The following is a 17,087-nucleotide window of genomic DNA, read 5'->3' as shown; positions in this document are numbered from 1 at the left end:
TATGTTTTTGTCATTTAAACTCAGTTTCCACCTCCCAGTGTTCTCGGCAACAGGTAAATAAAAGTTAATTTTTTTTTTAATATAGATGGGAATCTTATAATCACAGTTATTTGCACCGATTTTCTTTTATGAATTAGTTAATTTCTTCTTAAAAGTTTATTAGGGGTTCTGAAATGTAGCACCAAAATTTATGGCCAATTTATTCGAGAATTAAATGTTCCTCTGCTTTAAATGGTAAATTTTGATCATTTAAACATGATTTAAGGGGTTATTTATTTATATGGTAGGAAATTAATTGTAAGATAAAGAGGCCGAGGAATTTGGGAAAGAAAATATCAAGAATATAAACCCAATACTTTAAATATACACTCATAAAATATCCCTTAGAAGTTATGGGCTTAGGGCTTCCAAACGTGACTTTCTAAGATATTTGACATCTTTTTTAAAATTTCTAGTGGGTTATGGCAATTTTAATAAATATCTACATAAACCACGTTTTGTTTCAGCGTTAACATAATTTTGATGAAATGATGTTTTTGCATAATGAATTAAAAGAGTTTGGCTCACTTCATTTGTGTCATACTTCACTTATGGCGTGCGTAATTGCAAATAATGAGATGGAGTCTATTTTTTTGAAATTGTCCCAAAGCAATATATAACTTGAAAGTATATTAGCTGTTAATAATTTTAGTCACCTCGTGATCCTTTTGTTCTTTTCTTATTGTTTACCTATCCGAGCTCTCCTGTGCTTTGTCTTAAAAAATATATATATTCAAGAAAAGCATGTGACCCTGTGTAAGATCCCTTGTATTAATTCAACAGTCACCAACATACAACCCTGTGAAGTGAAAATAGCCTTGTTAATAGAAAAACTCCGAAACGGACAAGGCATCAAAGAACAAGATCCATTTATGTACAACTTACGGTTTAACCAGCAAATCAATTGAAAAAAACGTAAAGATAGAGAAATTTTCACACTCATTTCATTATATTCGAGCCACAACAAAATTGCTTTAGTAAGTTTAATGTAACGTGAATAGTAATCGTCCATCACTGAATAAGAGAGATCTACTTTTCTAATATCAATATTAGCTATCACAATGAGTCTAGATTTATCTGATATTCATCCATGATTCGATACCATACCATAGACCCATTGGTAAAATGCCCTAAGCTTTGATGATCCACTTCAGGAATTCCACAATACTCTATGTGTATTATTTAATGATCCTTTTCCCATAACAGTTACATGCATGCATCTTTGCACTGGTACTTCCGGTCTAGCAACGAATGGCTCTTGCCGGTCTTTTGATTGATCCTTTCGTCGAGATTAGGCGCCATCTTTTTATGATTCTGGGTCGCATGGTATCCCAGAAGTATCCCGGATAAAATATTTTTATAGTTCTAAATCTATAAAATATACCTTAGTGTCTCATTTTTGAGCTAATATATGAAATTTACCCATTTTATCTACTTTTTCAGTAAATCCCTATTTTCTAAGTATAGGAAAATTATATTTTAAAACTTTTGATTCAGGTTGATTAGAGTATTACGGTAGAAAGCATTTATTTTTTTATTTTCTAGATTAAAATCTTTAACTAAAATTTCCCAATTATTTTCAAAAAATCATTTGAAAATTCTTTTATTTATTTGTTTAGGTACTTTAGCCTTAGTAACCCTATTTTTCTATCTAAATAGCTTATATAGAGCTTGGCTTTGAAGCTGCCAGGGAGATACTTTTATCTTTAGATATTTATAAGATTAAATCTAATTTTACAATGAAAATGTAACGTTTTTATAAACTATATAAACAAAGCTCGTGCTTGGACATTCGACTTGCTCGGAGGATAGGAACCGACTGGTCGGGATACGTTTGGTTGCATGTATTTATAAGGTCTGGGTGTGATGGTATTGGACGCGAGCCTGTGGAACAGACCACGCCCCCTGAGATTGCGGAACTTTTGGCTAGCGAGAAAAGGTCGGACGGAGGTGTGAACGTAACCGGTCCTTTACGGTGTTTTTTGGTGATAGATTAGGTTTTTGGCGGTTGGATTGGGTTTTGTATGAGGTTTATTTTTGTGTGGGTATTAAGGATAGGAATTGGGATTTGGACATGTTAGGAAGGAAACGAACGGACACTGAACCTAGACCTCGACTCCCAGCAATAGTTTGATCGCCGGGTTAGAGTTTAATTTCTCCAGTTTTGCCATTAAGTTATCGATTCTTTTTCCAGGATCCCGTCGGGCAAACTTAAGAGATTTAGGAGATTTGTGTTTTTTAATTGACAAATCGGGCCGTTTCATGTACGATGATGTATTGCCATCCTTTGGCTCCGCCCTCCTGTTATTAGAGCCCGAGTTGGTCGTTCTCAAGGTCTCAGCGAAGCTTTTTTTTTTATTGTTTGTGTTTTTTATATTTGGGTTTTTTGGGCAGCGCCAATAGCTCGCCGGATGGTCACCGCCGCAATTGCAACACTCAGCCGGGGTTGCTCTGTTTTTTTGACATTCTGAATAGAAATGTTCGCCCTTGCACTTGTGGCAACGCGGCTTTGCGTTGCAATTACTCAGGACATGACCATATTCCTGGCAGCGATGACACTGCCTAATTTGCTTCCTGTTTTCAATAGTCTGAGTCCTTAAGCGCTCAACGCGGAACCTAATCTTTAAAATGTTGTCAATTTGAAACACATTCTCCTGTTCTTTGGGGACGAGGAATCTGATGAGGTATGTGGATCTTCGTCGGCCTGGGCCGGTTTTAAACCAGCCCAGTTCCTCCGGCTCAAACCTCTTCGCTCTCAGCTCCTCCTCGACCTCTTCTAGCTTGAAGTTTTCGTCAAGTCCTCTCAATATCACGTTCAGTTTCCTGTCCTCCTCAAGGAAGAAGGAATGGAATTCCATTCCCTCCGCCTTGAGAAGACCTGTTAGTGCCCAGTGGTTGTTTCGAGTTTTGGGGAAGAGTGCTAATCCCAATCTGTCTTTCTGCACTTTTACAATGTTTTTTTTTTCACAAAATAACTTGTATTTTGCGTCCCAGTTTTTTGTGTCTCTTAACACTACTTTTGGGACTTTGTTAATATTTGTGATGGGATCGGTACTTCTCCCTTTGCCCGCTAGGGAAAGGTCGTTTAAGGTCATGTACAGTGGATTTTTTTTTAATTTTGGTGTAGGATTTTCGGTGGAGTTTTGGATGGGATCTAAGGCTGACGTTGTTGAGGGGACTGGCTCCCTGTATATTGTTATTTCAGGGTGAACCAGTTTCGAGGCCGGCTCATCTCCGTCTTGTGAGGGCGGAGACAGGCCCGCGTCTTCCCTGGTTCTTTTATTTTTACGCTGCTTTTGATTTTCATCTCTAGCCAGACCCCTCTGTGCCGTCAGTTTCTCTTTGAGTTCGGAATTTTTAATGGTAAGGGTTTCGTTTTGAGTCAACACCTCCCCGAGTTTACATTTGAAGTCCGAGATCTGCCCATAACAGTTATGAGAAATAAAGGAAAGAAACCTTGGATTACAAGAGGAATAAAAACATCCAGAAGGCATTACATTATATAAGAAAATATTTCTTTCAAAATGTACAGTTTATTCATCTTACATCTTACAGTTTATCATTTTATAATAAATATCGGAAAATTTATAGGAAAGTCATAAAATCTGCCAAATATAATTACTATCAACAGAGTATTTTAAATTCAAAAAATAGATTAAAGGAGCCCTGGAGAATAGTCAACAAATTAAGAGGCAAAACCAACTCATCATCTCATCGTTCACGAGTGCCTTAAGGGTAGAAAGATGGATCTCTTGGAGAAAATGGAAATCACCAAAGCCAAAAAGAGTCCAATTTTGGCATGCATTAATGATGCTTTCACCTTTGAGCCAGGACTTATCTTTAATAATTTTATCTAACTCCTTGTTTCTGCTCACGATACGCATATATGCCTTTGACTCTAATATTCATAAGCAGGGCTGGCCGAGTGGTTAACGGTCTGGTGTTTCACCGAAATCAACTTTCAAACTCAAACTCAAAAAATGCTTTATTGTCAACATAAACTTTAGAGCGTTTGTCACTTTTTTTCATTCTAATTTTTTTAATATTTTTTGTTGAATTTTTGTGCCATGTTATTGTTTTTTTATTATAAAATATGTGGGTATTCTCAGATTTAAATTTTATTTGTGAGTACTTAGCAGGTCATCTAGCTCAAAGGTAATTTTAACTAATTTTAATAGTTGATTTTATTTTATTGTAGTTACGTGTGTTTTTCTGTTTATTGTAGGTCTGATGATGCTTTATTAGCGAAACATATTAAAACCTGATTAATACATAAAAAGATATTTTGAGACTGAGACGTAGAGTTTTTATTTATTTTTTCTCATCATCTCGGACTTCAATCCTTGATGCTAGCCAGATAAATGAGTTCTACTGCAATATTGGACATAACATGAATTATGATGCTTGCACTGATCATGTGGAATTTCGGGAATACTTGGATCATTTGTCTGTTTCGGATGCTTTCTTTTTTGCTCCAGTTTCATCATTAGAAATTCAGGAATTATTTGGACAAATTAAAAATAAAAATTCTTTGGGTATGATGCTATCTCATTGAGAGTGCTGTTACCTCTCCCAGACACAGCTTTGGAAGTGTTGGCCGAAGCTATTAATTCTTCATATTTAACAGGTACTTTTCCTTATTGTTTAAAAAAATCTTGTGTTATCCCTTTATACAAAGGTGGAGATGCAATTAATCCTTCAAACTGTCGATAAATACCTCTTCTACCAACTTTGTCAAAAATTGTGGAAAAACTTATTAAAAAATAGGGTCTTTTCATTTTTAAATATGCACAACCTTATAAGTGTACAGCAGTTTGGCTTCCAGGCATCCCTAAGCACGACTGATGCTATTTTCAATTTTTTGGATTAATTATATCTTGGACTAAACAATGGTAATTGTGCTGCCGCAGTTTTCTGTGACTTGTCTAAAGCCTTTGACTGCGTCATCCACGATATACTGTTGAGTAAATTGGAGGCTTATGGATACAGGAGAATGATCTTGGAGTGGTTCCACTCATATTTGACGGGAAGAGTGCAGACTGTTAACTTTCAGGGTCAAAGCTCCAATGAAATGAAGACTAGCATAGGTGTCCCTCAAGGGTCACTTTTGGAACCTCTCTTATTCTTAATCTATGTTAATGATTTGCTTCATATTTCAATAAATGGCGATTTTACCATCTTTGCAGACTATACCACCATTCTGTGGCAAAATAAGAATTGTGAGCAGCTTAAGGCAAATATTCGGACGGACTTACGTAAGGTAAAAAGATGGTGTGACGCTTATGAGTTAATGATGTCTTTTTAAGTAATAATATAGTATTGTCTGCTAATGTAAACAAATTTCTTGGGCTGTATATTGATTCTGGGTTAAAATTTGAAAATCATATAAGCACATTATGTAATAAAATTTCCTCTGGCTGTTATGCTCTTCGTGTCATTGTGGAATAATTTAAACAGCTCAGTGGCTAGAGCTTCATATTTTTCTTTAATTGAATCCCATGGGTAAACTAAATGTGGAGAATATACCGGGTGGTGCGTCGCCGAGCGGAACATAGGAAATCCCATGTAAATTTTAAGGGGGTCAATTATTGGCTTCCCTGTACATTTTACAGAAAAAATGTAAGATAACTTTTTGAAGAGAACAATCTGTCAAACCCTCGTGCAAAGTTTCAAAAAATTGTAATAAGCGAATCTTGAATTATTCAATTAAATGTAATTGCAAAATTACCAAATTTTCGGTTGAGGTAAAACCAGACACCAGCCACCAGCAAACAATTTGGTATAAGGCTTTGTCAAATCTAACGTACAAGAAATATTTTTTTTTTCGTTTTATCAATCTGACAACCATACATTCAAAGTAAGACACGTTAACATTTCTTTTTTCCCGCATAATGCCACTTAATTATGGCTATTTTTTTCGATTGAATAATTCATTCATTTATTTCTGTCGATTGAATAATTCGTACTTGTTTTCAAATATCGACTGTCACTGATTCATTGACACTTTTCCTCACGGCAGTGACAATATTCATTTTACTGGTGCCCGTTTGGTTTCACCTGAACTGAAAATTTGCTGATTTTGAAATTACATTTAATTGAATAATTCAAGATTCGCTAATTAAAATTTTTTGAAACTTTGCACAAGGGTTTGCCAGATTGGTCTCTTCAAAAAGTTATCTTACATTTTTTCTACAAAATGTACAGGAAAGCCAATAATTGACCCCCTTAAATTTACATGGGTTTTCCTATACCCGGCATGCCCCATATATCAGATTGCCAATCCCCCGGTCTGAACAAGTAAAAAAATCAGTGGTGTATAATGGAAAGAATGTATAATAGAAAGAATGTTCAATCATCTACCCTTATCCATACGCCAAAGTAACAACAGCTTGGAATTTAGGCTCTCTACCAAAGATTTTTTGTTAAAAGCGGGCTACTATAGCCTTACAGAATATTTTTCTGAAGTATTTTAATACAAATTATTAAATAGGTTTGCAATTCACATCTTTCAATTTTAATATCTTTAGTATAGTTTATGACCCTTCACTCTGGTAATGGTTTTACCTGTTTTTTTTACTTACTGCTTTGTTAACAAGAATGCATATTTTGTTTTGACATTAAAGCATATTTTGAATTTGAATTTTGATATGCAGTTTTGTCTCGACCGTTGTTTATTATTTTTCAGAAGACGTTAATTTTTGAAGTTTTCTTACTTTTTGGACGAAGAACTTTGTCATTCCAAAGTATATTACGTACGCTTTAGGGCTTTGTACCATTAATAAGTTAATTGTACAAATCTCAGTATTTATTTTACACATTCGTCAGCTCATATGGAAAGAGCAAATTTTACTTTTTTGGCTTAATGAGTTAGTCGACCTTTCGAGGTGACCATCGAAAGTGACCCCTTTCCCAATGGGTCTATGGTATGCTATCGAATCATGGATAAATATCAGATAAATCTAGACTCATGTATAGCTAATGTTGATATTAGAAAGGTAGATCTCTCTTATTCAGTGATGGACGATTACTATTCACGTTACATTAAAGTTAGTAAAGCAATATTGTTGTGGCTCGAATATAATGAAAATGTGTCTTTCTCTATCTTTACGTTTTTTATCGGACTTTGAATTGATTTGCTGGTTAAGCCGTAAGCTGTACATAAATGTATCTTGTTCTTTGATGTCTTATCGGTTTTGAACTTTTTCTATTAACAAGGCTATTTTCACTTTCCAGGGTTGTATGTTAGTCACTGTTGAATTAATACAAGGGATCTTACACAGGGTCACACGCTTTTCTTGAATATTTTTTTATGACAAAGCACAGGAGAGCTCGGATAGGTAAACAATAATAAAAGAACAAAAGTTGAACAGTTAACAGACTTTCTAGTTATATTTTGGGACAATTTCAAAAAAATAGACTCCATCTCATCATTTGCAATTAAGCACGCCATAAGTGAAGTATGACACATAGGAAGTAAGCCAAGCCCTTTCATTATGCAAAAAATCATTGCATCAAAATTATGTTAACACTGAAACAAAACGTGGTTTACGCTTTTGTAGATATTTATTAAAATTGCCATAACCCACTGGAAATTTTAAAAAAGATGTCAAATATCTTAGAAAGTCACGTTTGGAAGCCCTACTATAACTGCTAAGGGATATTTTATGAATGTATATTTAAAGTATTTATCTCTCTAAAGTATCTAACTCTTTATCTTTCAATTAATTTTCTACCAATCCTGGGTATCCTTTAAACCATATAAATAAATAACCCCTTAAATCATGTTTAAATGATCAAAATTTACCATTTAAAGCAGAGGAACATTTAATTCCCGAATACTTTTTTGGCTTAATGAGTTCGTCGACCTTACTTATTCAGTGTACTCAAATCTATGAAGTGAGTTAACAAGGTTTGGTTGAGGTAAATAACAGAAAAGTAAATTTGAAATTCCAAGTGATGGGAATTCCGGAGCCATTTGCTGTTAAAGTGCGAGGCATATTTTGCCAAAAATTATTAATATTTGTTACATTTAATTTAGGAAAACCTCCAGGCTGTCCTTATTTTAATAAAGCTGATTTCTACAACAAGGGATCTTAGGAGAAAATATATTTTTTTAAATATCTTAAACAGATTTTATATTAAAAAATTATAACATTTCATAAGACATAAAAATTGTAATTATATGTAAAACAAAAAGTTATACATAATAACAATCACCAATACAATAATAAAGAACCTTCTACTTGTCAATCCCAACTATTGGAAATCAAAAACTCTTAATGCCACTCTAAAGACACCCAATAGCTGAATTTGAGAGAAAGTTTTACAAAACTATTTACTTCCTATTAAAAAAAAAACCTATATTGCCTTTTAAAAACTTTAATTGCTAACGGCTACCTCATTAATTTGTCCGTGTATCACTGCTTGAGCCTTCGCCATCACCGTTAAAGCACCTTTATCCGCCAATTTTTTAGCCAAGTTCTCCCCCAGTTGTTTCGCCTTGGCCATATTTTCAATAGAAATGCCGTTATGAGGAACTAAACCGACAAATAAATTATCATCTGCTTCAGTCTCCTGTTCAGTCTCTTCGGTTGCTTTGGTTACTTGTTTTGGCTCTTTCGAGCCGGCTTGAATGCCTGATTTAGTTGCCTTTAAGAATGGACAAACGTTTAGTGCGTCTTTGCTACCCTCGATTGGACCGGTTAGTTCAACATGATTATGAATGGCCTGAAATGAAGGATATATTTTAGGCTTAAAGATGGAAAGTTAAAAAAGTAAATAGTTACTGTAAAATATCACAGACCTATTGGAAGTTTTCTCGTTAATTAAAATACAAGGGATATATAACTAATATTGGATAAAAACAAATATTCTTCATAAACTCTCTTTAATTTGTAGCAGTTTTTTTTTTAGTTTTAATTTCCTGACTAAATTTGGCAAGTTCTCAAAATTGTAGCCGAATCGCGCTTGTGGATGAGAAATTGCGCAGCGAAATTCAAAGTTTTATTATACAACAGGAAGCAAATCCTAATAATAAGACAATTATTGGAATATCGACAGATAAAACAATAAATTCCGTAATCCAAATAACAAGTTTAAATTCACTAATTGGAACAAAATAAAACTAATAGTAGGTAGTACAATAAATCCTTAAATACTGAAATAACAGATTTGAAGTTATTAAGTCATGCCAAACAGATAAACATTAAACTGTAAGTGAACATCATTGAACCAGTTCCTATTGTGTCTTTTTGTACCGTCTGCAGAGAACAGCAAAATTAAAATCTGGTAAAAGATCTGAAGCATCAACTTGATAGTAGCACATTTTAAATAAAATCACTAAACTCCTACAAACAGCAAATTGATAAAGAAGTGCGTTAAACCTTGAAAAGCAATAACTGCCTACTAAATCAAACAAAATTTTTCTTCTTGAAGTAATAGAAAATTGTTCTGTTGACCTTATAATGAAGCCTTTAGGGTCTTTAAAGAAGATCTTATGATGATATCAATATGAGCATTTAAGATAAACTTTTTATCAACACAGACTACCAGGTCAAGAACAGATTTATAATTTGGAAGTGTGGTAGCATTTATTACATAACTGTCCGCATGTAAATTTATAGCTTCCTATCTAAAGAAAAGAATTCAACGGGTTAAGATGGGTAGAGAATTATCTGTGCAGTACATGGCAGTGTCTGGAGTGCCACAGGGCAGTAACCTTGGTCCATTACTGTTTGTGATTTTTATTAATGACTTGCCAGATTCCGTAGAATGTTCTGAGTGTGTCACGTTTGCAGATGACTTTAAGTTATTTAAACATATATCATCTATTAAAGATTGTGATGAGTTGCAGAGTGATTTAGACTCAGTGTCTGAGTGGTTTAAGGTCAATAGAATGTTGGTAAATGTCATATTTTAACTTTTACACGAAAAGTGGAATGTACCAAGTTTAATTACATGATTGATAATTTGTCACTAAGCAGGAAAAGTGAATGTAGGGACCTTACCCTACATTCATGCAGTACATGCAGTCAAACTTTAATTTAACCAGCACTATGAAGCTATTGTCAATAAAGCATATAAAGTTCTTGGATTTATAATTAGAAACACTAAAAACTTTAAACAAATAAAATCAATCATAATGTTATACAATACATTGGTTAGACCCCATTTAGAATATGCCTCTGTTATTTGGTCACCACAGTCATTGGTGCATATTGATATGATTGAAAAAGTGCAAAACAGGTTTTTAAGGTATCTATATTTAAGAACTCATAATACCTGTCCCTATATGATTTCTCATGAAAGTATGCTGACTGAATTTAGTATGGTTAGATTAAGTATTAGACGAAGTTTAAATGATGTACTATTTATATATAATATTGTCAACAATTTAAAGTATAAGAAATGTTCCTTAATTAACAACATAACTTTTGTGGTTCCTAAAGTAAACTTAAGAATAAGAAATAAAAAGCTGTTCCAATGTTTAACTCCAAGTAGTTCACCTATAAATCGAATGATGTACCAAAGTAATGAATATATACAAAAATGTGATATAGATTTCTTTAATAGTTCTGTAGGACAAATTAGATCTGCGATTTTAGGTAGTTCAAAGTATAAGTAGTACACATATTTGTTTTAGAACCTGCTATATGTATTTTTATGTTTTTTATATTTTTTTTATATTGTTAATTTGTTTAGTTAGTATATTTTAGTTGTAGTCTTTCTTTTTCTCGCCTTTACTGGCTTAGTAAGCACTCTTAACATGTAATTACATTTCCAATGTGTTTGTGAGAGTGTAATAAATAAAATAAATAAATAACCAAAATCAAGGTTAAGCGATAGTGTGTTAACTCCATATCATTTATAAACCCAACCAAGATCTGCTTGCAGCTGCATGCTGCAGTCATGAAGAGTAAGCGGAAATGTTATTGATAAAAATCAAAAATAAAAATTGGGAAAGATTGCTCCCCTGTAGGGAGATAATCTGAACCCATTGAACTCCACAAATTGCGGTCTATCTAATAAGTAGTAACTAAAAAACTCTACTAGATGTTTAATCTTAGAACATTGAAAGGCAATTTCAATGTTCCTGGAACCTTTCAATGTTCTAAGTGTTTAATGAATTTTATAAGTTTTTTGGAAATGGTCCAACCTATTGAAGGCCTTAGCAAAATTTGTGTAGATTACATCAAGTTTATATTATTTTGCAATTCTAGCATCACTGCACTCCAGATCATTGATATAGATCAGGAATAGCAGTGTTTCGCGCAACGACTCCTGAGGCACCCCAAATTGTAGTTTACAAAATTTAGATTGAAGGCTATTGATATCGACTATTTGAGATCTGTCTCTTTTTTTACATAATTTCCCTCTTTTTACATAATATCTTATCCTTAATTCTGGAGCACGATTGACTTAAGTCTGTATGTGCACAATCGCACAAAGGATAGAATGGAATCGAAACAATACAAAAAGCAAAGATATCATAGATATTATACAGTATAGCTCTGGTTACATATAGGAAACGATACAAGTGAGAGTGAGAATCTTATATTATTATCTTCTTATTCTTAAATTGGTTTTAGTTAAGACTGCGGTTCACTGTAAAACTGAATCTCATTTTCGGACACCAATGTCAAACATGATAAATAAGACTCCTCAATTGCGTAATAAACCTACATTTCCATAGAGATTCATAAATTATTTTTCGAACTGATCCACTCCAACAAAAGATTTTAACAACATTTAAAAGATAACAACATTTTAATTTACACAAGGATCCCTCATCAACCCTGTTCTGTACTTGTAGCCTAATTTAACCTCTTGCTATTATTATAATAGGGTAAATTAAAATTAAAAATTCAGTCTTAAAAGAAAAAACATGTTTACCTGAACATCTCCTTCTAAAAAGGGACACTGACCCATAAAATCTGACCCAATGGGCATAGGAACGGGGCATTTCTCGTGAGGGTCATTCGCCAACAGATCTGTGGGAACATCAAGCTTTTTCCTTTTTGGAATTGGCTCAATTGAGCTGTTCATAGGGCACACACCGCAACATTCTGCACAAATTCAAATTGAAAAATAAAAAGTAAGGTAATCATACTTAAGCCCTACCAATATCTTCCATTTCCCCATTTGTATAAGGACATTCGGTACATCTGACACTACTCAGAACATCAAAGATTGCATGCTCCTGGTCTATTATTTCATCGGCGCCGTCTAAAGACCATACAGCACCTTTTAACTTTACTTCTACCTAAAAGATTATTATTGAAAAAAATATGTATTTTTAAATCTTGATGGCATAATTAGGAATCATTTGTCAAGAAATTTACCTCTTTTTCCTTCAATAATTTTAAATCTGAAGTGACTGCAACGGGAGCACTACAGCCACCTCCTAGTGTCTTTAGAAAACTCCTTTCGGCAACAACCCTTAAGGCTGTTTGTAGGTCATAAAGGGGCTCTAGTAGGTCAATAATTTTTTTGTCATTTGATCTACATTCTACTGCTATCGCACCCTGGCCCACTGCATATAAAAATTCATCTGCATCTAAGAGCTAAAAATATAAACATATTGAGATATTTCAATAGGTATACTAAAAAAAAGCTAAATACCCTAGAGATCCGATTTCTCCAACCAATCCTGATTAATCCAGCAGAAGCTAAAATGATAGCTTGATATTTTCCTAAATCATCAAGTTTCTTAAGTCTGGTATTCAGGTTTCCACGAATATTTTCAACTTTTAGGTGAGGAAACTTTTTAGATAACTGAGCGGTTCTCCTTAGACTTGACGTTCCAATAACTGAGCCCTCAGGAAGGGTAGAGAGTGTATGTCTTTTAATGTCTTTTTGCAAAACTAATGCATCCCTTGGATTTTCTCTTAAAATTTAATTAAATAGAAACAAAAATTGTATTTACCCTAATAAACCTACCTGCTTAAAACCGCACCAATAGCCATTCCTTTAGGTAAGCTTGTAGGTAAATCTTTTAATGAATGCACAATAAAATCAACATGACCAGTGGCAAGGGCCGTTTCAAGTTCCTTAGTAAATAAAGATTTTTCCCCTATTTTTGGCAATGGGATGTCCAAGATTTGGTCCCCCAAAGTTGTCATGGTAACTTTAAAGAAAATTGGTTATTAGAGGTTTAGGACAAAATAGGTTATAGTTACCAATCTCGAACTCCTTGTCAGGATGAAACTGCTTTAATAAAGAAATTACATGTTTTGTTTGTATGAGAGCAAGCTGGAAAGAAATTATACTTTTAATATATTCTTCAATTTACAGTTCAATATAATAAGATCAGAAGATTGTGAATCATGTTATAGCTAGCTAAGAAAAGATATTTTTGGCCGTAGAGATATTAAAATAGTACTTGTCCAATTAATTTATCCATTTTTGGCAATCAATTAATAAACTACATATTATTTATGCAAGGCACTTATAATTTAAAATTTCTTTGAAGCATGACATTTGTTTGCCTAATAAAACCAAACAAAATTAATACAATATAGATTCCCCTTTTGAATATTAAGATTTTTTTAATAACGAAATATACTTAAGAAACTCAAGAAAATCTATACTTTGTTGAATTTACTTTACTATTTTTTTTAAACAAGTGTACAATTACAAGACCAATATGGATTATTTTTAATTGTTATTTTTAAACTGGGAAGTGTTATAAATAACTCTTGTACTGTATGTAACCAATTAGAGTTATCAAAATTACTAGATTGTCTTGTTAGTAAGAGTATAAGCTATGGATGGAGTCTTAGAACTGTTTTCAATTTTTCAAAAAAATTGGATTTATAAAGGGAAGATCTATAGATCTTGTGTAGGATACAATAATTTGTAAATCTAACTTGTTAAATGGTGAAAATAATGTTTATTATTATTATTGTCTACTGATGTCAATTTGGCTATGTATATTCATCAAATATACAAGTTTGGAGGGGAGTCCCAGTATGACTCAATGTATACAGATTTCTTCTCGTTTTTGATCAGATCAATTGAACATAGTTATGCATAATGCGACCAAGCGCCAAATTCGTTTTTTTTGGTATTATTGTGTCATCTGACGGCCAAATACCATAATTATCTACGAAAAAAGTCTCGAGCGTTAGAAATCTATAGTTAAGGATATATTTTAAATTAAACTAAGCGCCAAACGGTTTATAACACTAGTTGCATTTTGCATAAAACGACTAAATGCCACGAAATTGCATAGGTCAATTAAACGCGATGATACTGGACGCTTGGTTTAGTAATGCAAATAGCAGTTAAGTTCGGTCACGTGATCTGGCACCGAAAAATAGTTTATATATCACGTGATATTTGTCAAATTTTGATCATTTTTCTCGCAGATGCATTTACCGAACTTAGCTAGGAAATATCAACTGACGTTTTTTGAGTGATTTAATTCAAATTTTAAAAAAAATGCTGAAGTGGACTGCTATTATACTAAATCTCGCATATGAAATAAATTTAGAGGTAAGTATATACCAAACTAGTGATACTATGAAATGGGGCAGTAATAAAATTTTTTTGGTAATCGTTAGTTGTTACAAAGAAACTCTAGTTTTATTTGAAGTATTTCAAGGTATGATATACCTATGCAATTGTAATTTGCTTAGCTTATTATGTTAGTAAATAAAGTGGTTTAGTTTTACTGTTTTTTTTTTTACTTTAAAATAAAAATTGCTTTTACAGGATTTTCTAAAAGATCTGTAAGGGTTTTAAATAGTCACTTTTCATTTTAAGTCGGTGTTCCTAACAAAATTTCATCTGTTCATAAACTACCTTAATGAAAAATAGTCGAAATATACAGTCTAAAAAGAAAATACGTGGCAATGCATAAACGCGCTATGCGACAAGTTTGGCGTGTGGTTCAATTTCGTAAAATAAAAACCTAATAATAAGTAAAAAAAGCATAACCAGACTAGGTGACATTTTTTATCTTAACTTCTAAAATGTATTATTTTTTGCTAAAAGCTTACATAGTATAATTTGAAATAGTGTCTTGGATATAGCTTGCAAAAATTAGATCTGTATTAGATTTTATCAATTTTTAAGGGCATTCGAAACTTAATTGTGTTTTACCACAATTGTTATATACGCTTGGTCGCGTTATGCATAAGTACATCCCATTGTGGGGTCCTCTTGGGCAAACTAAACTCTTGGGCAAACTAAAGGCTTTAGGTATTGCAGATCCTCTTCTTTAGTGAAACTCAAGTAGTCAATGTTGCAGGCTCATTATTTGATGAAATATTTATGCCATCAGAATTACCACAAGGTTCCCATTGTAGCCCTGTCTTGTTTTGCTTCTCTTTAATTGATTTGGTAAAAAAATTTAAAAAGTGCAATATTCTAATGTTTAGTGTCAAACTCTTTAGAAGTATTGAGTCTCTGAATGTTGCTTTTCTACGAGCGGATCTTCAATTATTCTTAAATTGGTGTGATTTAAACAAGATGTCACTTAATCTTAATAAATGCCTTAAATTACTCTTTCAAAGCAAAGAGAACCTATAAATTGTATTTACTCAATAAATATCCTTCCAATTAGCTCTAAAACAGCAGTTTTGGACTTAGAAATCTGGATTTAAAATTATAATTTGAGAGCCACATCACTGAGCTATAGACTTAGACTGTGCTCAGTTATTGTCACATTTTAAACTTTAAATTTTCGTGAAATATCAGACAGTCTTAAACCATTGGAATACCATTTCACCCCACTAAATACAGTATGATTGAATCAATTGTTGCACTTTTAAGCAAAAACTAAAACCAATTTTGTAAATTATTCTGTCTTCAATTGTAGCCCTGTTAGTAGTTTGTGGCTGTGTTAAATGATTTAGTTTTTTTACTAAGATTTTGTTTTATTTTTTATTTTTACTAAACATACCTAAGTCTTAATAAATTTTTTAACTACAATGTAAATGGATTTCATTGGCAAACAAATATCTCTTGAATCACTTGATTTATTTTATTTGAAATTTAAAAATAATATTAAGAAGTATACTGACATTATACAAATACATCTCCGAGAGATTTAGGCAAGGGCATGCAAAAATATAAAGGATTAATATATATTATATTATGAATTTGGCCTATTGACATTGAAAATCAAGTTAAGTGGTATTATTTTATTCATTTGGGAATTTGAGGCCTTCTGGTATAGAGGTACAAATGTATTTTTTCTATCTAGCAATATTTTTGGATTTCATACAGTTCACAGATTTGCCTATTCCAGTTTATTGGAAACAATTATAAGAAGGTTAGAGAAAAATGGAGTGATTTAGTATAAAACTAACATGCATATAGTTTGACTGTCTAATTTAGTTTCCAGTGAACAGTCAGCTCCTTATATGAAATAATTTATTATGAAAAATAAATATTTAAACCTTAATAGGCTGCAAGATATCCTAGTTTGTTTAAATTGCACAGCTTAATATCATTTGCATAAACACATTAATGGTTGATTCACTTACTTAGTAAAGGGGCAAAAAGTAATAAGTTATATATTTTGTTAAAATGATAATATTAGATAATTATTACTAACTTTTTATTAGATTTTAAACACAAGTACACTAGGAACACTCTAAACATAATGACAATGCAAGTTAAATATATACTTACTTCACTTTTTCTAGATCCAACATGTATTTTGGAGTCGCCACTCATTTTGGCTTCTACTTTATAAAAAAATACCTATTTTCTTTGTATTAAACACGACTCCTCGCTTAGGTATCAGGAACTGATATAAACTTCCTTATAATTTAATATAATAAATTATCACTTAGCTGTAAATCAGCCTAGAACATGATTAAAAAGCTTTTTTTTTTGATGATAAAGATCAATTTACTACTAGGTTAGGAGTTCAAGTACATACGTTCACATAAATTAGATTTTGTACTTTCCCTACCGATTTAATAGTTAATGTATTACATCATTTTAATGTTCCTAAGTAAAGTTTAATTTAGAAAGTGAAAATAAATTATGAATGAAAATATCGGAAGCAAACATAACCTAAATCTAATGACCTT

At 32.5% G+C, this 17,087-nt stretch overlaps 1 protein-coding gene across 1 annotated transcript; it reads right to left on the bottom strand.

Annotated features, from left to right (window-relative positions):
* Positions 1 to 8,145: 8,145 nt before the first annotated feature.
* Positions 8,146 to 16,951, bottom strand: LOC126735573 (porphobilinogen deaminase). Its single transcript, XM_050439603.1, has 9 exons — positions 16,934 to 16,951; positions 16,681 to 16,856; positions 13,218 to 13,290; positions 12,979 to 13,165; positions 12,661 to 12,925; positions 12,381 to 12,602; positions 12,160 to 12,301; positions 11,932 to 12,104; positions 8,146 to 8,766 (listed from the first exon to the last, which is right to left on the bottom strand). The coding sequence occupies exons 2-9, from the start codon at positions 16,723 to 16,725 to the stop codon at positions 8,419 to 8,421; spliced, it is 1,455 nt and encodes a 484-aa protein (XP_050295560.1). The 5' UTR covers positions 16,726 to 16,856; positions 16,934 to 16,951; the 3' UTR covers positions 8,146 to 8,418.
* Between the last annotated feature and the right edge of the window lie 136 nt (positions 16,952 to 17,087).

Source organism: Anthonomus grandis, chromosome 4 (genome assembly GCF_022605725.1).
Source record: "Anthonomus grandis grandis chromosome 4, icAntGran1.3, whole genome shotgun sequence".
In the NCBI taxonomy this organism is placed as follows: domain Eukaryota; kingdom Metazoa; phylum Arthropoda; class Insecta; order Coleoptera; family Curculionidae; genus Anthonomus; species Anthonomus grandis.
Note: the sequence above shows the minus strand (reverse complement) of the source record. Positions and strands in the feature narration are given on the sequence as shown.

Coding starts and splice junctions, on each gene's coding strand:
- LOC126735573 (XM_050439603.1), bottom strand. CDS start 16,725: ATGAGTGGCGACTCCAAAATACATGTTGGATCTAGAAAAAGTGAA. Junction 12,926..12,978: donor ATTGGTGCGGTTTTAAGCAG/GTAGGTTTATTA, acceptor TTAAATTTTAAG/AGAAAATCCAAGGGATGCAT. Junction 8,767..11,931: donor TTTTAGAAGGAGATGTTCAG/GTAAACATGTTT, acceptor CCTTCATTTCAG/GCCATTCATAATCATGTTGA.